Source organism: Carettochelys insculpta, chromosome 6 (assembly GCF_033958435.1).
Source record: "Carettochelys insculpta isolate YL-2023 chromosome 6, ASM3395843v1, whole genome shotgun sequence".
Lineage (NCBI taxonomy): Eukaryota > Metazoa > Chordata > Testudines > Carettochelyidae > Carettochelys > Carettochelys insculpta.
The window spans coordinates 18,538,640-18,559,529 of record NC_134142.1 but is presented as its reverse complement, the minus strand read 5'-3'; the positions used below and the strand labels follow the sequence as shown (position 1 = coordinate 18,559,529).

Here is a 20,890-nt window from a genome sequence, read left to right as displayed (position 1 = left end):
GCGAGGTTGGGGTGGGTAGAGGAATTGTGTAGAGGCCAGAAGAGATGGCTCAGGAAAGATTTCTTTCATGAACAGAGGGTAACTGTCACCAACCCCTCACTGAAAACCATCCAGGTTATCATCAGTTACAGGGTATGTTAGGTATTGTACCAGGTTCTCAGAGGTACTGGAATGACCTGTTCCATGATGCAATTTACATCTGTGGTGGAGTCCTTGTTTGGTGAAGACAGTTTGTGTGTGATATTCCAGGCTTCCTCCTCCGAGCTTGTTTGCCTTTTGAATGTATAGGGGGAGATGTCACATGTAATTTTAAAAAAAAAAACCAAAAACTCACCTTTTCACTTCGTCCAAAAAAGACATTTTAAACAAGTTTTCATGGGCATCATTAGATTTAGAGAAGAGTCATTGCTATCCCCAGTATGGTACATACCAAACTGCAACATAAACAACTTATGTTTTATTTAAAGTTATTTTACTACAAGAGAAATGTTGCAGCACTTGTACCCAGTTTAATACAGATTATTTGCTGTTATCTTCTAATGGGTGTGTTGATGCTAATATTTTCTAATCTAGAAATGGTTGAATATGTGAGCCCCCTGTAGTACCTTGTCAATCCAGGTAAGTAGTATCAATTTAATTTGCAAGTGTCCATGTAGTCCTCTATGAAGCTAGTTCTTTGGCACAAATTCACAGTCACTTTGGCATTATGAAAGCATTGTTTTACCACTAAGCAAATAAAAAAGATCTCATGTCCAAAGTTTAATACAAAAAACATTTTCAAGTTCACTGAAAGCTCACACAGGGTTCAACATAAACTTGAGTTAAAAATATGCACACATCTATGGGGTGGGAAAAGTTAACTATGCACTGCTGCTTTCAGCCACACATTTCAAAAAGCACTTAAATTATTAAGACTAAGTGAAAACACAGGCATTCAGCTAGACACACCAGAAAAGTATTTATAGTTGGAAATTAGTTTATGGAAGTGAGGAACAGGAATGTGCTTAAAACCTCTGGTTAGAGATTTAAAAATCATGAGACATATGAAATAGGTCATATCACCTATGAGAAGGCAAAAAGTTACGGTAAACTGAAAGGCTACATCTATACTAGTGGGTTTTGTCAACAAAACTCACAGCACATCCACACTAAAAAGTGTGTTCTGTCAACTTACTATCACCAGAACTTGGCACTTTTGTCAACATCCTTCTGCCTGTCTCCCCCATGAGGCAAAAATGCCTCTCTCAACAATCTGTCGACAAAACAGTTGCATAGATGCTGGCAGGGGGGCAGGGCAGCATACATGGCAGCAGCTCTGTCAACAGACAGGGCTTCCAGGTCACCGGGCAGTTCTGCCTGCTGTACTTCCAGTCCGCTGTTCTGCCAAGACAGTGGATTGACAGAGCGATGCACTTTCATGTGTTGCCACAATCTGTCAACAGAAGTTTTGTTGGAAGATCTCTTCCAACAGTACCTTCTGTCGGCAGATCGCTTTAGTGTAGACGTAGCCAAAGACATTTGCTTTTTTCTCCCACGTCATACTCAATCCCTTGATACACCAGAGGAAGCAACTGAACTCTGTAATTTCTTCTCGCCACACAGCCAACACCAAGAAGTTCCAGGAACCAAGTCTCTTACCTCCCTTTGCTATCATGAAGAACTATATCTTTCTAGCACCAGTTTACCAATGTTAAAAAAAAAAAAAAATGTTCATTTTATAGTAAAATTGCATACTGTATTTGATCACCTTATCCCCAAAAGTGCTCTTGGGGACAAGATTAATTACACACACTCTACAACGAATGTATAAGTCCATAAAGTAAACACTAACCCACATTTGTTAATCAAAAATAAGTTGACAAGAAAGAGTGGGACATACTAATTTAGACAAGACTCTGGAGTATAGTATTAGAGATTTAAAGGCCTCTAGTAATACTTTTTGAAATAATTAGCACAAGAACTTCTTGTAGCAACTATTTGATGTTAGACCTCAGTGATAATTCACTTGATGACATTTACATATAAATACACATAAATAACCTCTATAATTTATGTCTGAAATTAACAAAAACCATGTGATTTTAACTGAATTAAATTTACTTGCATCTAGCTGTATGTGCAGCTTGCTCAGAGCTTTTCCTCCAATGATATTCAAGTTGTGTAAGAAGCATAACTACAATTCTTAGTTTAGTAAAGTACTACTCTAAAACAGAATCAAAAAACAGTGCTTACATTTTAATGTAAAGTATAAAAACTGTATATTACATTTACACACACAGTTTACTGAACTACATAAGGTAGCTCATTGTAAAAAAACAAATCCCTTCTTGAAAATTTTTCAAAAAAATACATCAACTGCAAATCTTTATGATTAAAAGTTACTAAATTAGCAGCTGATAGGACATTTGTAGTAAAAATATATTTTAGGAAAATAGATGGAAAAAGTCTAAATGCTGATAATCACTTTAAAACTAGATTTAAAACCGAAAAATTTAGCAAAAAACAGAAAAAAATTAGTAGGCTATTGGGAACTATTGCATATTGCTCTTCAAGAGCCCTGTGAAAACTGCAGGCAAACTAGAGGAGGTAACCAGAGGAGTTAAGTCGCAATAGGAATGACCTGTTGGTTCAGAATCAGGAGGTAAGGAACCACCCAGCCTCTCTAACCGTTGCCCCTTTTAATGTCGAGGCAGCAGGGGAACAAGAGATATAGCAACCCTCTCACTGAGCATACACTCCCTTCAAAGGCTAGGAAAGTTAGGCAAAAAGCCCAATTTTGAAAACTCTGGACTAACTTAAAACCACTTAAGAGTATGTATTTACAGTTCGATAGACAAACCAGAATGACACTACAAATTGCATGTTAACTTCAAAAATTAACATTTGGCAATATGAAGTGCTTGATATATTTTTATATAAAATACATGTGCAGTTTTAATAGAATAAACTATCTGAAAAATTGTTTCCACAAGTTCTGCTTCCTTGAAGGATCTTTATCTTCTGCACAGTTAGTTTCAAGATTCAACAAGGATCTCCACAATATGATCAAGCTCATTAAGATCAGATTTACAGTTAGAGTTAGAATTCGTGGTTGTCTGAGAAGGAAACGTTTCAAGTACATCACAGTGTCCCATTTTTGTGTTGCTCATCATTCCTGTTAACACTGTATCAAGGTCGTAGTAAGAACTGTCAACTTCTGAAAACAGATCTTCCACTGTATTAGGACTTTTATTCTCTAAGGACTCAAATATTTGATCTAAGGATTTTTGAAGACTTCCTCTATTTTCTTGTGGATTCTCTATTTCCCACATGTTATTTTGCAGGTTTCTTGGAGCTTGTTGTGAAGTAACTGTTGCCATGATTTCTGAATCATTTGGTGACTGAGAGCCCTCACAGTCTTTAGTGAAGGTACTATAAACCTGAATCAGCTTTCCTTCAGCCTGTTCCTTGGATGAACGGCAAAGGATATCTGTTGAAACCAGACGATCTAGAGAAGTCTGTCCTGCAGTTTGGGTATTTATCATTTGCCAAGTCCCATCCTGGGTCATTTCCTCTTGGATCTGCCGTACCGTATTGGCTATAAGTACCGAGCGACAAAGATTAGGCTCAACAAGCATGTGGCATAGTTGAAGCTTGACCAAAGACATATCTAAAAGTGACTGTCGCTGAAGGTTATATGAAGGGATAGCCTTAAAACCAGCCAGAGTTCCTTCAATATCTTCTTCACCATCAAAACATTTTCTCTTCAATCCTCGCACAAACATTGTGTCCTGTTGAGAAATAATAAGAGGCACTTTTAGCACAATTTAGGGTGCATCTACACGTGGAACTAACTTTGAAGTTAGGCACTACAGCGAAGTAGCCAGTGGAGAGTCTACACACATTTACCCTTACTTTGGACATTAACTTCGAAGTAGGGAGCCCAACTTCGAAGTCCTTGCTCCATTCCCAGGAATGGAATAGTACCCTACTTCAAAGTTTAACTGAAGTAGGGTGTGTGTAGGCACTCAGCTTCGAAGTTGCTTACTCTAAGATGTACTTTGAAGTAAGGCACTTTGAAGTTATTTTTGTAGCGTAGACCCAGCCTCCAGTATCCTAACAAGTTAGACACTGGAGAAGCAAACAACTGCAAAAAACTTCAGAATCTTTCATTTAAGAAACCATTAAAAATCACCTGAAGACAAATTGTCACACCAGGTTTCAGCAATGATGTATTTTGTACAAGATGCTTCAGACAGACAACGGACAATTTTACAACAACATATCTACAGAATGAGGTCTGTTTCAACAGGCAGCCAGTTAGCAATAGGTTTATGTTCAGAAAGGTGAGTGGTAGTTAGCTACCGGCCTGGTAAGCATACAAGTGTTCTGACCTCTACTGGTACTGACCCTTCCTTAGAGCTGTGTGCGCTACAGGCTAGTCTGCTGGATGTACAAGAAAAAAAATAAACTGGCCTTGAAGTTAAATGGGTGCTCCCTGATTCTAATATAACAGTCAGGGTAAGCCAAGCAGCCCTTCATGTTATGCAAGGGTGTGTGTGAATGCCACCCTTGCATAACTCGAATTTCACAAATGTGGGGTGGTGGTGTCCCCCCCCCGCACAGAACTCATGTTTTGCAGCCAGGGAAGCAGCAGGAGCACCTGGAACTCCTTTTGAAAGTTAAGTCCTGGGGTTGGGGGTGCAGTTGGAGAGGGTTAAACCTGATGGTGGAGGGCTAAGCCTGCGGGGGTTATGACTGCGGCGGGGGGAGGGAAGGGAGTTGAACTGGAGCCACATGCAGGGTGGGGGTGAGCTGGAGCCAGGAGTAGCAAGATTTTGAGCTGCGCTTAACTTGCATTAATGTGAGTTAAGCACAAGTCAAAAAATCATGCATTTTGAGGGTTTACTGCACATAATTTGTTTAGCTATACACCTTTATAGCGCCCTTTCTTGACCCTTCCTCAGGCAGAAGTCTTATTATGCCTAGATTCAAAACAGATACAACCCTAACCTCTTGGTGTCCCTCACCTCAATGCCAGAAACCAGGAACTGGTGATGCTCAGAACTACCCAGCTCTTTCCATACCATCTGAACCACCTGGTACTGTCCAACTAGATACTGAGCCAGATGAACCATTGGTCGTACCCAACATGGTTTATATCAGATTTTTGCTTTTTTGAGGGGACAACCAAACCTAAAACAAATCTTCCCTCACTCCCCCAGTTTTAGGCCAGGTTTAAACTTAAGCAGGTGGTCAAATTAAGGTACACAATTCCAGCTATGTTAATTATGTGGATGGCGTCAACACACCTTAGTTTGCGTTTCTGTGCTGTTCCCACTAAGTGAAGTTGATTCAACTGTTTGCTTCTATTTACTTCCCTTATTTTTAACAAGGGGCAAGAACAGTGATGCCCTGGAAGTTGAATTTAGCATGTCCCTACCAGGCACGTTAAAAATCAAACTGCAGAAGTGTAGTGTAGATGTGGCTTTATTCTTAACTTCTCTCAACATAACCTGATCTTATTTTAGATGTCTAACTTATTGTGCTTCTGAGTAGATATTTTTCTATCATCCCTCCTCCATGTCTCCCCTGTTCTAGATAGTTAACTCAATCTGGTAAACAAAGTAGGTTGTTCCACTGTTAGACTTTGTCTGCACTGACTTTACTCTGCCATTCTGTTCCCTAATTTTAGTAAGGGTTTCTACAATTCCTTGATTTTTTAGTGAACATTGTACTGTCTATTGCTCAAGTATATTACACCAGTGACACTATGGTTCTGTGGGCACCCAGTTTAAAATTCCACACCAATAAAGATTCTCGGTCTGGTAATTGTGGCAGGTCCACACTCTTGGGGTAAGTTTAACCTGTTTATGTGATACTGGAACGTTCTAGAAAGCAGTGCCCATCAGAGCTAGTCAGCCCAAGCTTATGTAATTAATATCACCTTGACGCTGCATTTCCAGGTTTGAGGGTTTTTTTCCCCCTTTAAACACCTTTAGCTGTAATGTTCTTGTAAAGGGACATATACAACCCTAACCGATTAAACTATTTTTCAAAATATTTGGTATTTGAAAACTAACATCACCGAATAGCAATGACTGTAGAGCACATAACATTTAGCACCTGCAACCTTCTCTACCTCACTGCTTTTTGTATGGGAATTAAAATATAGGAACAGCATCGTGCAAAGAAACTGAGAAATCCCCTGAGATTTAAAAAAAAAAAAGTCAGATTTTGTCAGGATTTCTCACTGGTACTGGTTTCTATTGCATTGATTCACTCGCAAATTGATAATCCACATTATAAATATAGTACCTTGCTGCCCAATTTGAGACTGCACAATACACATCTGGTTTAAAGTTTCACTTACAAAAGTTACTTACCAGTAACTGTGTTTGGTGTAATCCTTCCTCTTCTCCCATGCTACACAACAAGATTCCATACAGCAGGTGTTACAGCTCCACCTACCAGGCACCAGAAGACAGGCAGTCAACTACAGGTGGTACACAGCAAAACTTCATCTTTTCTATTTCAGGTACTTGCACAGTTCCCTTACATACCTTATTCCTCACAACCTTTAATGTATTGAGCCTCATAACACCTGTGAGGCAAGGCACTGCTATTATCCCCATTGTACAGATTTTGAACAAACAGGCCAATTGACTCGCCCAAAGTCACACAGGAAGTCTGTGGCAAAGCAGGGGTTTAATGTCTCGTCCTAGGCTAATGCCTTAATCACTGCACCATTTTAGTTCTTTTCTTCTCCTCTCTTAACCACTGAAATAGTAAGCTATGTATGTCACTTGGGATATGACATATACATAAAAATTACATAAAGGTGAGAAGACAATTATCTGTGGAACATAAGGAAGAACATGCAGTATATTCCCATTTACAGTAGACCACCAACTCACACAGAGCTTGCATTCTTGTGCAACCCTGCCTTAAGTCAAATTTCACATAACTCAGGAGACAGGAAACTGACCTGCGATGATGCACTGGTCAGTTTCCTGGCTCTCCCATGAGTGGCTGGCAGCCTAGAGTGAAAACTAACCACTGCAGCAGTGCTGGTCAGTTTCCCAGCTCCTGTCAGTAGCAGCAGCCACTAAGAATCAGGCTACTACCCCCCAACAGGAGCTGTAAAACCCCTCCTGACAGGAGTGGTTCCCCCTTTCTGTCAGTGGCAGCAGTAGAGAGTTAGGCTCCCAACTGCCCCACTGACAGGATCAGGAAAACTGACCAGTGCAGCAGCGCTGGTCAGTTCCCCACTCCAGTGAGTGGCAGGAAGCTGCTGCCTGCTCCCCTCCATTTACAGGAGCCCTAAAACTGACCAGCACTGCTCCACTAGTTAGTTTCCTGACTCCCCTGAGTGGCGGGCAACCCAGTAACAGGCACCAGCTCCCAGACATTTAGAGTTGTGTTTGAGATTCACACAACTTGAGTGCACATATTTCAGTGTTCTACTGCACCTGAAGCCATATTATCCAAACCCCTTCCTTGTGCCATCCTTCTCTCTCTCCCCTCTGCATCTGATTTAGGGGGATAAGGAAGGGGTTTAAATAATGCAGTGTTTTGGTTAACAGAGACCCCAGCCAGGACTGCAAGAAAGAATGAGCCCCAAGCCATGGTAGAGTCATCCTGATGCTGAGCAGTCCTGCAGAAGCACAGAAATCCTTTGCATCCCTGCTGTCATAGGATAGAGTGAGTATGTATTAGAAAGGTTGCAACAGCAGAGCATCAGGAGTCCCTGTACTGTCAGTGACAGCATCACCTGATCCCTATAGGCACAACAAAGGTTGCAATCTTGGCAGGCCACAGCAAAATCCTACCCAGGAATTTCAGCTCTGCCCTGCATCTGCAAGGATTTTGTGTCACTGGCTGTTGTGGTGCACAGAATCCTTTGCAGCACTGATGTCTTAGGAGCAAGCTGGGAAGAACACAAACCATCCAGGACAGCAAAAGAGTTGGCCTCTACATGGCTCCTCCCCTCTCTATTAGCAGAGCTCCCAATTATTCAAATAAAAGCTGCCTGCCTCATGATATTTAGATAAAGGATATACACCTATCCCTTGATTTACGAACACAATTCATTTGATGAAAACTGTTCATAAGGGGAAAACTCAAAGCAAAAAATGGAGCTGCTGAAGGAGCACTGAATGTACCACAGATGCTCCGAGGAAGGTTGGTTCTCTGTTGCAGTGAAAATAGTGTTCATAAATTGAAAAAACAGGTATAAATGTACATGGCTCATTGTAGCTAAAATTCGTAAATTGGAAGTTTGTAAGCTGAGGGATAGGTGTACTCTATTGCTGATTTTGCCACTCCCCTCTTCTCTCATTTTACATCAATATTATATAAAGCAAATAAGTGGTAACCAGTAAAAATAAAGTATCAAGTTTTCCCACAGAAGTAGAAAACTTTGTGACAAGAATTTGCCTTACAAGGTGATACATTTGCTAGGAAACAGTGCAGAATAAATGTGTTTTGCTCATAAAAGTAGACGTTCAAAATAATTCACATCTAAAAGTTTGAGGGACCCCTGAACAGACTGACTATCAATATCCTCTGCAATAGAGTTACTGGAGCAGGAGAAAAATTCATTTAAAAGTTCAGAAAGCTCCAATGATAAAGTATGAAAATAACCCAAATTTTCTTCTAGAAACAACTGTAGTATAAGAATTCAGTGACCCCACTTCAGTTAAACACAGGGAGGAGCATTTCCCCCCCCCCCCCCAATAATGCTACTTTTTAAACCAGTTGTATGCATCTGGATTGAATGGCAGCCATCTGCATGCTGAATCTGACTGAACATTCCTAAATTGAAGAGGCACTAGTAATGATCAAGTAACATTACAAGAAGCCAGAGATATGAGAAGTAACTAAAATGCAATGTTTTCTGCTACTCTGATACTAGAGATAGTTTCAGCGTTGTCAAACTGTAACTTTAGTAATATACACTAGGAAAGGTACAAGTACCAAATGCATAATGCAATACACATGACCTGTTGCATGCGATTTTAAGTCCTTTCCAGGAGGAAAAGAAAAAAAAAGCATTGCTCTCAAGAACAAATAGGTTCTCTTTGGAATCTGCTGTAGGCTTCACTACCAGATCGCCATGAGGAAGAGGATTCTACTTGATAAGAGGATGCACTCACTGACATACAGTGCCCTGTATCACAATTTTCATAAAGAATACTTGAGATTGACTTTTTTTTTTTTAAAAAGCATGCAAATAAAAATGAAATATGCACATCCTGCCATTTTCCCGCACCTGAACAGAAACCACAGTAGTTATGAACTGGCATTCATTGCAAAAAAAAAAAAAGTGTGTTGACTCTGAAAACTAAAGGACATATCTACAACACAATCATAAAACAACCTACAGTCACCACTGTGACCACACTGCCTTTGTTCTGTCAGGGGTGCACATCCTCACTAAAAGCGCTTCCACTAACTAAGGAGGAGCAGCTGGGAGCCCAGCTGCCTCTGGGCTTCTTGCCTTCCCACAGCCCAGCTGGCAGCAGGGAGGGGGTGGGGAGAATTGACTGGGACTTCTCATCTCCTGCAGAGAGATGCAAGCATGGAGTCCAGTTGGCTGCTGTGCTCCCGTTGAGCAGCCAAGAGTCTGGATCGGGGGAAGCCAAGAGCCTCAGTACAGCCAGGCTTGCTGCCAAGACCAGGGAGCCAAACAAGAGCACACAGAAGCAGGACACCAGCAGCAGTCTGGGCAGGAGGACAGTTTACAGTGGAGACTGGAGATGAGGGTGGGGCACAGTATCTACATCTCACCCCAATTAGACTAACATAAGCCTTGTACCTCTCCTAGATGTGGAGTTGTATAAGAGTGGCAGTACACTTAATACAGGTGCGAGCAAGGCAGCAGTGTATATACTGACATAGTTCGATTGACAAACTGCCTTAAGTTGCCTTAACTATGTAGCATAGATCAGGCATACAGATAGTCCCCAACTTATAAACGGGTTACACCCCGAACACCTGGTGGTAACTCAATTTGGTCAGAAGTCAGAAATGCCCTTATACTGTAATCCCTTGAGGAACGTGAGGGTTGTGTTCCATGCAACCCTTGTATACCTTGAATTTCAAGTAAGTCGAGGAGGGCTTGGGTTGGGGCCCTGGGAGGGAGTGGGGGATTAAGCCTGGGATGTGTTAGGGCAGCCAGGGGTGGGGGGAGGGTGCAGTTGAGCTGGGGCTTGCAGGGCATTGGACCCAGGCAGCAGGGGGTTGGGGTGGGTTTGAGCCGGCTAAGGGGATGGTGGGTAGGGAGGCTGGAGCTGAAGCCCCGTGCACCAGGGGGTTGTGAGCCATAGGTGAAGGTTGAAGCCAGAGCCCTGCGTGCCAGGGAGCGTGAGCTGGGGCTGTGTGTGTGTGGGGGTGGGGGTAGAGCCTCATGCACCTGCAGTGCTGGACAGCTAGAGCCCAGCATATGCTGGGGGGGAGGGGGGGGGAACGAGCCAGGAAAAGGCGGGGTTGAACAGGGGTGAACCAGGGCAGCAGTGGGTTGAACTGGCAGGAGAGGTAGAGCTCCTGCACACTCTGACAGCAGGAGCCCCAAATATTGTGGGGTGGAGGGGGCAGCAAGCTGGGGCCAAAGGAGGGAGGAGTTGAGCTGGGTGGGGAGGTTGAGTGGGGGTGGTGCAGATTGGAGGGGGGTTGGAGCCTTGCCAGGGGCTGGGAGCTGGAGCCCCAGGCATGGGGGAAATGAGCTGGGGCTCAGGAGCGGGGGAAGGGATGACCTGGGGTGGTGCACTGGGCTGGAGCACTTGAGCAGGGGGCAGGCTGGAGCCCCATGCATGTTGAGCCAGCCACACGGGGGCAGTGATCTGGCGGTACACAGGGGTTGGGGTCTGGGTGTGTAGAGGAGGCATGGGGGTTGGGTCTGGGGGAGTTGGAGGGAGCACCAGGTATGCAGTTGGAGCCCCCCGCTGGGGGAGGTGAGCTGGAGGTTGGTCATAAGTCAATGTGTTTGTACGTCAGAGACTGCCTGTAGACATTTACATCTCTGCCAGTCACCATATCAGTCAAGTCAGGAATTGTACTTGTTACACTGCTGTTAGACGCTGTCTGGAAGCTAGAAGTTCAAGTCCAGTACCCCCAACTATTTCAAGTAAACCTTAACCTCAACTAAAAAGAGGAAGAACATCCCCTCCCTAGCAGTGAGTGTCCCCAAACTGTTCCATATTCCTGTGTGCCAAAAGCACCAAAAACCTCTGCATCTTGCAGTTACTCTCCAACAGTTCCTACAACACAATGTGTCAATACAAAAATCTGCAGCACAAGGACACATGAAAATATGAACAGCACAAAACAGTTGTGAGTCAATATAAAGTAAGTAGTCCAAGGAATAGTATTATTTTAGTTCATCTAAATTTACTATAAGGTGGGTCACAGAGCTTCCAGTTTAATGTAGAAACGTATAGTGTGTCTACACCGTAGTGCTATTTCAAAATAAGCTATCCTGGAGGAGATTTTCCAGAATGGCTGGTCTTGGAAGAACACTTCTATACACAAAATGCATTTCAAAATAGCCAACTGAAAAAGCCATTTTTAAGTAGAGCATCCAGACACAATCGAGCCTATTTTGAAATAGGAACATTGGCCCCATCATGGCATCTTTTGAAGTAGGCTCTATAAGCTACACAGGTGGTATTCCTTGTACAATGAAGTTTATTTCAAAATAAGCTTTGAAAATTATTTCCAAATAGCAGTTGTGTTATGTAGATGCTCCCTAAGTTATCCGGAAGTGACTTTGCTGTGAAGACCTACCCATAGCGGCCTTAGGGCAAAATTTAGGTCCAGATTCGGGTGTGTTATAAAAGGCAGAAGACGGAGACACCATTTCTGAGACCCAACGTCTGAGGCCAGTGGGTAGCGGTGGGGGACCGGGCTGGTGACAGTACCAGGAGGGCAGCCCCTAGCAAAGCGGAGGTGCGTGGGATGGATAGGAAGGCACAGGACAGTGTTCCCCGAACGGAGAGGCAGAGTAAAGGTGTCCGGGGCGGCGACAGGGCCGGGAAAGCGCAGAGGTGCCTAGGGCCGTGGGGAGAAGTCAGGCCCCCGGCCCCGGCAGCCACCTCTCCGCTCAGAGGCCAGGCCTGGGGCGGCAGGTGTCTCCCCCCGTACACACAGGCGGTGCTGGGGGCCGGGGAGTGCACGGGAGGAGCGAGGCGCTGCGGCGGGCGGGAAGTAAGACCCGGGCCACGGGCGTGCGGAGAAGGGGGGGCGGGGGGGGCTCGAGAGGAGCAGCGGGCGCGGAGTGGGAAGGGAGGGGGCGAAAGGGCGCAGCGAGCGCAGTCCGCGGAGGTGGCGCCCCCCCGAGAACGGCCTAACGGGCTCCTGGGCGGCCGCAGCCGCTCGTCGCCCCTCTCCGCTCTGGGACCCCGGGGAAGGGGATCCGCCGCCATTTTGAGTCCGCTCCCCGCCGCGGGCTCCTCTCCGCCCACCTACCTCCAGCCCCGGAGTCCCGTGTCTCTGCCCGAGGGCGAAACGACCAGCCCTGCGAGCGGCCAATGCCGGGACCACGGAGCGCTCGGCCCGACCCTACTCACCTCGTCGGCTCCCGCCCAGCTCCCGCCTCGCCAACTGCTCCGCGCCTGAGAGCGGGGGCGGGACCAAGCACCACGGCCAGCCCCACCTCCCCCCGCCCGCCATCTTATTGTCAAAGCCCACAAAGAAACGGTCGTTTGGCCCCGCCCCACCCGGTTTGCCATTGGGGGATGCTTCCACCTGAAGCCACGCCCACGCATACTCGTTTACCGTCATTGGCTGTTTCCTGACCATGTTGCACGGCCCACATGGGATCCCACCGTCCATTGGATGGCGAGTTACCATGGTGCTCAGCCTCCCCCGCCCCCGAACGTGCGAGTGGGTGAAAGGTTACCATGGAGCACATCCCTGCCCCTTAGCTGTAATTGGCTGAGGGAAAGGGCGAGGTGGAGTCTAGTGTTCAAATAGCTGCCAATGGGCGAGGCGGGCCTGTGCTCTTGTCCTATTGACGTGACTGGGGCTCTGGCCACATTGGCTCCAAAGCCGGCAGAAGTGGCTTGACTACGCACAGCGCGTAATCCGCCGCCCTCCTTCCGCGTGGTGGCAAAGGAGCGCCCGCCTCACCAGGCACATCATCATTCTGCCGCACCTCCCGTGCCTGCGGGTAGAAGCGCAAGGGAAGGCACCAATTGCTGTACGCGCTCACGCCGTGGTCCGGCTGGCTCAGATGCTTCAGAGGCGACGAACAGAGCAGGGCAGTTCTATAGTGAGCCATCAGCCCTCCTCCAGCCTCAGCTTCTAGCCTAGGTTTACAAGCTGCCTTGTTTTCCCACCCGCAGGCCTGCTCAGAGAGGGAATCTGGTGCCTCTGCTCAGAACCACTGGCCGGGCAATTAAACATATGAATGGCAGTGCAGTGTGGTTAAGGCAGGCTCCTTGCCTGCCCTGGCTCTGTGTGGCTCCCAGAAGGGCCAGTGTGTCCCTAATGATCTTGGTTAATATCCGTTAATGGGGCTATTCTGCAGCAACTGCTGGCCCCAGATCCTGTACTTGCCCTGGGACTGGTGTGTAAGGGGAGTGTCTTCCCCAGCCCCCGTTTTTCAGTCAGAAGCCACTTATCTGCACTGGCAAGGTACCACACTGGTCCTTTCCTGTTCGTGGTTGTGGAAAAACATCCCTCCCCCCACATGTAGCAAGATACAGTGCTGTAAAGTGCCATTGTAAGCAAGCTCTCAGTGCGGTTAGCTACATTGGGCGGTTTACCTATGCTGGGAGAGGTACTTTCCAATCTCTCCTGCATTGACTACACAGTCCTGTTAAAGCACTGATGAGGTTTAATCTTAGAAGTGTAGGCAAAGGACAAAAAGCAGAATCAGCAACTAGAAGTCAGGGGAGACAAAAGAATAAGCAAAGAATAAGGGAGACAAAACACCAAAAAAAAAAAAAGAAAAGAAAAGTCTGCAAGAGCTTGAGAAAGGAAACCGAAATTGAGACACTTTCGACTCCGGTGTAGGAGAGAGTGCTCAAAAATCACATGCACCCTCAATGAACTGATGTAGCATAGGCCTTTCAAGTGTCAGCAAATCCGAAATAGATACGAGCATGTGAGGAGCAGTCTGCAGTCCACATCCCCCACTGCCTCTTGAAATCACTCCAGACTCAAGCTGGAGGGGGTGGGGGAGTGAGTTACATGTCCCATGGAAGAAGAATCTGGTGCTGAATTACCCTCTTCCCTTACCTAAAGGGGCTGACTTAACTGGCTCCCCACAGTGCAAGGCTGTGCACATTCAACTAGGCCAGGCTGCTGCAGCCTGTCCTGTTCTTGCTATCTGGCTGGGCCGGGGGCAGCGGGTGATTTCTCCTACTGCCTTGATTTACAGGAGGGCGTGGCTCCCTTCCGTCCTTTATGTTTGCAGTGTAGCTGTAGCTGTGTGTCCCAGGAGATTAGAGAGACTAGTTAATGAGGTAATAGCTCTTATTGGATCAACTTGTGTTGGTGAGAGAAACAAGCTTTTGAGCTCTTCTGTGAACTTCTGGGCTGGCAGTAGCAGAGCTGGGAGCTCTCAACCCCCTCCACTACTTGCATGGCCAATCCACAGGCCAGGCCCAGAGCTCACACAGCGTTAGTTCCTACTCTCCTCACCACGGGGGCTGGCTCTGCTGGGATCAGTAGCCCCACCTCCTTGCTCTGTGCTGGGTTGTCTGACCTACTGGGCACACAGCTACTAAGCTCTAGCCTGCCTGCCACCCCCCTACTTGATGGCATGAGCCAGAGTGTTAGGGGGTAGCCCGGCCTGCGGTGTAGTCACTCAACCAATGTGAGGGTGGGCCTTTCACACAACAACAAGGCAATAAAAACAGTTTAAAAATAGGAAACTGTTTGTAAAACCACCAAAATGAACGGGAAACTCAGCACCTGGGTTAGGGCCTGAACTGGTTCTTCTCTTTTTCAAACCAATGAGGTTTGGAGTTAGTTTGTAGAGCAACTAGTTCAATGGAGTCCTGGCTGGGACTCTTCAGAGCTACTGCAGTATAAATACTAGTAAACTGGAAATTAACATCTGCTAAGCATGGCTCATGGTCACACATGTGAGCACCTCATGGCAATATTCCAGTGAAACAAAAAAAGCCATCCTGTAGCACCTTAAAGTCTAACAATATGATTTATTAGGTGAGGAGCTTTTGTGGATTGGACTCAGTTCTTCAGAGCTGGAGAATACTGAGCAGTTATCAGTTATTATGTTGTCAGTATTCTGCAGCTCTAAGGAAGTGCCTCTGTGCCAGGAAAGCTCATCACCTAATAAATCATATTGTTAGTCTTTAAGGTGCTACAGCATGGCTTGTTTTGTTTGTTTGCTGTGTGAAGATACAGACTCTCAAGGCTACCTCTGAGACGATACTCCAGTGAGTAAAGTTACTGCAGGATGAGACCCTCAGCCATAAGCCTGGGAACTAAGGGCATGTGTGTGTGTGCGGGGGGGGTAATATAGCTCCCCCATCCTACACTCCAGCTCCATTCCTTGCACTGCAGCAGGGTCCCAGCAGCCAACCCCACCCGCTTGGCAGCCAGCCTTGCTCTTGCCATAGGGTGACCATACTGCCCTAGGCCAAATATGGGACATCCCGGGGCAGGACAGCTTCCCAGCTGTGGCTGCCAACCAAGTGTAGGTCCTTGGCTGCCCCATGCCACAGGGTGCTGGAACAGGGCTACTGCCCCACAGGGGAGCTCCCCAGTTGCAGGGGTGGTTACCCTGGTGGGGGCTCTGGATGACCCACACTACTGGGCACCAAGAATGTGGCTGCCGTCCTGCGGGGGACCTCCCTGGCTGATGCACAGCTCCGGGCACCGGGAATGGGGCTGCAGCCCTGTGGGTGAGGCTCCTGGCTTCTTCCCACACCGTGGAGAGCTGGGAGTGGGACTGTAAACCCACCAGTGAGGCTCCCAGCTTCCCCAGGCTGCAAGGAGCTGGGAACAGACCGCAGCCCCTCCCGTGTGGCTCCTGGCTTCCCCAAGCTGCGGGAAGCTGGGAATGGGGCAGCAACTCTGCCTTGGGCGGGCGGGTGGGCGGGCGGGTGGGGAGTGGGCTCCCCAGCTGGATGGGTGGCTGCCAGGGGAACCAGGACCCATTAATATCTTAGAAAGGACTGGGCAACACACTACCCCCAACCCACCGCAACATACCCTGCTTTAGCTATGTCATGGCCTCTGTTGACTCCCTCTCCTGCTGCTGCCTCTACATGTGGCCACTGAGTATGTGCTCTCCAGCCAGCAGCTGTGGCTACACTGACCTGGGGAAAGGGCAGCTCAGCAGAGGGCATGAATACAGGGCAATTATCCCTTGCATTAAAATATGTCAGGATGTCTTCCTGGTGCCTGAAATACAGGACTGTTAAAAGAGAATGGATGGTCACCTTATCTTGCCACCAACTGTGCCCCCAGCCTCAGCCCCCTTACTCCAGTCTATGTCTTGTCTCCCTGTGCTGGAGCCACAGCCCTGCTCCCAGCCCCAGCTCTTGGGGTGGAGAGCATGGATGGGGTAAGGAGGGATGTGAGGTGAAAAGTGTGGGGACTACTGCTTTATAATTTTGTTATCTGGCTCTCAGCATCCCTGCTATAACAAGTGTTCCAGTGCCATTCTGTGCAGCAGTCATTGTGAGGAGAGCAGACTCCTTAAAGTGTTTCCTTTGGGCACTGTCTCCTGTGGGGTGTTTGATCTCCCCTTAGCAACGTGGTTTGAATCAGGATGCCAGTTACCTGTGCCACTATATGGACTCTTTTACATACTTTGTTTTATCTGACTCTTGACTTCCCCGCCCCCCACTGCCCCTCTGCTCTTCTGATTTGCCCACCTTGATTACAGTTTTCCTGATTTGTCAACCTTCGTTACTATTTTTGGTTCTCTGTGCCTTAAATATTGAGTCTGTTCTGGTATGGCTATGGTCTGAAGAAGTGGGTCTGTCCCACAAAAGCTCATCACCTAATAAATTATTTTGGTAGTCTTTAAAGTGCCACTGGACTGCTTTTTTGTTTCTCAACCGGTGGGTTATGGCCTGAGAGAGGGTGTCACAAAAGTCAGTTGACAGGGTCAATCTACATTGAAAAATGCATTACAATGTAAAGCAAAAATCCCCTCTCTCCCGCTCTCCCTGCACACCCTTACTTTCAAGGTGACGTATTCTTTGTCAACCTTTGGAAACACACAAGGAAATCATAGAGCTTAGCTTTGTTATCACTAATACCTTTTTACTCTTGCAGGAGCTCTAAGGGGGGTCGTGAGAATTTTTGAATTTAAATAAGCTGTTGCCAACCTGAAATATTAGCTTGACTTGAGAAATATCAGCCTAGCACAATGGGTTCCCAGTTTTGATTGGAACCTCTGACTGCCACTGCAATACAAATAATAATGAATAGAAACAAAAATTCATAAGTGTCAGTTCCTATTGTGACACACGTGGCAATTTCCTGCAATACCTTTGGGAGATTTTGCTATACTAAGCTTGTGTATAATTGTGGGCCAGGGACTGTATGCAGCTGAATGGGGGAGGGCAACAACAGCCCTCCAAGAACTAAGAACAGTGGGGGGTGATTAGGGAAACTCACTCATTCTGCCTGCTTGGTTTTTTTTTTTTTTTTTGTGACGCTACAGACTAACTCAGCTACCCTGCTGAGACTATTTATCATTCAGGCTGTAACACCTCCGGAGAGGTACCATCTCCGGCAAGGCTTGCATATACTGGTTCAAACTGGATTCTCCAGAGACTGACAAAGAAAGGGCAGTTTCAGTCAGTGTTCCCCCACCTTTGCAGTAACACGGCACACTTCAGTGAGACAATTCCACGGCACGCCCCCTTTTTTCAGCTGAATCGATAGTTTGTCTCACACTTACTATGGTCACAGTCTTGGAGAGGTTTGCAACCTAGCAGTGCGCACAACAAGGATCAAATGGGATGCTGAATAACCGAGTAACCGCTGAAATGTTTGATTACTCGTGGGCTAGGAGGCGGTTCCAGAGAGCAGGCTTCCCTTTCTGCCAGCCCATTGGAACCAGGACGAGACATATAAACTGCATCCTAGCTCAACGGGCTCCAGCCGCCTTTCCTCCCTTCCCGCTTACCACTGCAGCGAGGCGGGGGTGGGCTTTCTCCCAGCCCATTGGGGCCAGAAAGCAGCATTTCAGCTGCCTCCTGGCATGAATGGGCTCCTGTGGGGTTGGCATTTCCCCTCACAGCAGCTCTGCAAACAGCCACTGCGGGAGGGAAATTGGCCAACCCTGTGCCAGCTGGGGCTCAGGCAGTCTTGCTGCTTGAGCCCCAGCTGACCTGGGATTCATCAGTATCGCACCCCCCGTGGCTCTGCAAAGAGCTGCGAGAGAGGAAACTGATTACATTTCACAATACACTTGGACAGTTCTCATGGCACACCAGTGGTTTAAACGGACTGCTGTGGACAGGACCACCTGTGTTGCTGGGAGCAACACAATGCAGGCAGGAATCTGCGCAGCTTGGGAAAATCCTGCTCATGGGGAAGAGCGACGTGGGTCTCCATCTAAGAGCTGACAGCTCTGGAACCAATAGCGTGTGCCCCTAAAGGAGTAATACAGGTGCACAGTTGCCCTGAATTGTGGCAATTACTAGACCAGACAGGCAAAAAGTTGCTGCTAATGTGAAACAGTTAAACAGGTAATTTTGACACTTCATATACTGTCACTAGCTTGCAGATTTAGGCTTCACACCGGCAAACACTTAACTTCACTCAGGCCACTGCAGTTATAGGCTTACCTAGGACAAGGGGGCTACTCCTGTGAACAAAGTTATGCACCTTCTTAAATGTTTGCAAACAAAGGGCCTGTGATCAAACAGAATTACTATCCCATTAAAATAAATTGAACCAACTCACCATTATTAGGGGTGCTGTTTCACAATTAAGTTCTGATCTTGCAAACACTTATGTACATAACTTTAAGCACATGCGTAGTGTCACTAGATGTTTTTGCCCTTCTCTTGCTGGGAGGATCAGTGGACCTACTTATATACCTCAAAGTAAGTGCTGATGTGTTTGGAGGACTGGGGGCCAGCACCTTAAAGGCAAGGCACATTTGGAAGATTTTGTTTTTATCTATAAGGCCTAGAAACAAATTTTAAAAAACCTAGGCTTGTTTTGAAGAAACTAATGGTTTTAGATGAAACCACTGCATGCTTGGTCAAACTGCCCCATTTACATCTGTATTAGGGAACTTCCAGGCAGCAGTACTTAGTCTTACTTGTGACTACAGGGATTTTAGGGCTTACAGAGAAATTGCCACTCCAGATCTGATTCTTAGCTCCTTTGGTTCAGGATTCCTGACCTGTCAGTTACAGATCTTGACTGGTGCGTTTGGATTTGTTTAGTATGTGGGGAAACTGAATCATGCTTCCCCTGTTTAACTCAGTGCAGCAGCAGAACAGGACAGGAGTATGTCTGGTAAGTAGCATGTTGTGTTCTTCATACCCAGGATGAATTGCTTTAAAAAGAAGCAGCAGTCTTTGTCAATATTGCAAAACAATTCAGAATTTCTGCAGACTTTGTCCTCCTAGGGCAGGCTCAGGCTAAAGAGTCCAGAGTCAGAAGAAATGATAGCAAGGGCAGTTAAATAAGCAGGCCCTCTTACTGCAGTTTAGCTGTAGGGTGTCCAGATGTCCTGGTTTTATAAGGACTGTCCTGATATTTGGGACTTTTTCTTATACAGGCTCCCATTTCCCACACCGCGATCACAATTTGTCACACTTTCTATCTGGTCACCCTTTTCAGCTGAGCATAGGAGGGCTCTAAGCTTTGAGAGGCTACCTTCTTCACTTATTAAAAGGAGTCAGAAATGGCAGGAGTAAAAGGCTCCAGCCAATGATGAAAACAGAGAAAGGCCATCATTGGACAAAAGTGGGTCAGATGGACAATGATGTGTTGCTAACCTTTCAACCTAGGACTCAATGCAGAAATGTTGTCTTATATATGTTACCTTCTCTGAGTAATATATTGTTACTTCTTTCCCTCCCACCCTAAATCCATTAGCCCTATACTGTCCTTCCCTCTAACTCTATTAGTACTTCTACTCCCATTTTTGGCTCTAGTGTTTCAATGCTACCCTCTTCCAATAGCTCCTTGAGGTTGTTCCATTTCAACACTGATCTTTTTGATACTTTATTCACTGAAAGTGGGGCATACAAATCTCGATCTCTGGCTGGATATCATCAGGCTACCTTCCAAGAAAGGCTTGCCCTAGTAAGACAGTATCCAGAAGTCTATTCCCAGTTAGAGTGTTCACCTAGCAATGACAGCACAGTGTGAGTTTTGAGAAATTTAGCTACAGCGGCAGGTCACAAGCTGTTTACATGTGTCATGTCCCTTTCTTGCACCCAGAAGCTCTTCTTGTTGTCAGATAATAAGGGTTGCTCCTTTAATTCCAGTGGGATAGGATTCTGCTTTTTGTTCAGAAGGTCCAGTCTTCCGCTAATGATCCTGATGAAATCATTACATATTCCTGAAAGGCGTATGATGAAACTAATCCACAAGGCAGTTACTGATCATGGTGTGTAACATGGAGATCTCTGCAATACCGAGTCCTAGTCACCAAAGAAAGCACATAAAAATGCTCCGGATTCTTTAGGGCTTTCTTTTAATGTCCCAGAGCACTCTAGATAATCATTGTTGTTTGGTTTATTACTAAAAGAGAGGACTTGTTCTTTATTGCAAAGCATCACATTAGAACTTCTCACAACATACCTATTCCCTTCATAAGAGGTATTTCTCTAAGCATGCATTTTTGAATACTTGACACTTGTGTGCTGTGCATCCCTGTGCTGCTTAAAAAGGGCGTTCCACCTTATCGCAGCATAAATACCATGGCTAGGACAGTTGCTATAGCAACTTA

At 46.3% G+C, this 20,890-nt stretch overlaps 1 protein-coding gene across 2 annotated transcripts; it reads right to left on the bottom strand.

The window, feature by feature from the left end:
• Nucleotides 1-487: 487 nt before the first annotated feature.
• Nucleotides 488-12,623, bottom strand: CDCA4 (cell division cycle associated 4). 2 transcript variants are annotated; one of them, XM_074998692.1, is made up of 3 exons: nt 12,549-12,623; nt 6,366-6,446; nt 488-3,770 (listed from the first exon to the last, which is right to left on the bottom strand). In XM_074998692.1, exons 2-3 carry the CDS (start codon nt 6,402-6,404, stop codon nt 3,015-3,017), a joined length of 795 nt encoding a protein of 264 aa, XP_074854793.1. In that variant the 5' UTR covers nt 6,405-6,446; nt 12,549-12,623; the 3' UTR covers nt 488-3,014. The 2 variants fall into 2 exon arrangements, with proteins under 2 accessions (XP_074854793.1, XP_074854794.1); XM_074998693.1 differs by lacking the exon at nt 12,549-12,623 and adding an exon at nt 12,448-12,515.
• Between the last annotated feature and the right edge of the window lie 8,267 nt (nt 12,624-20,890).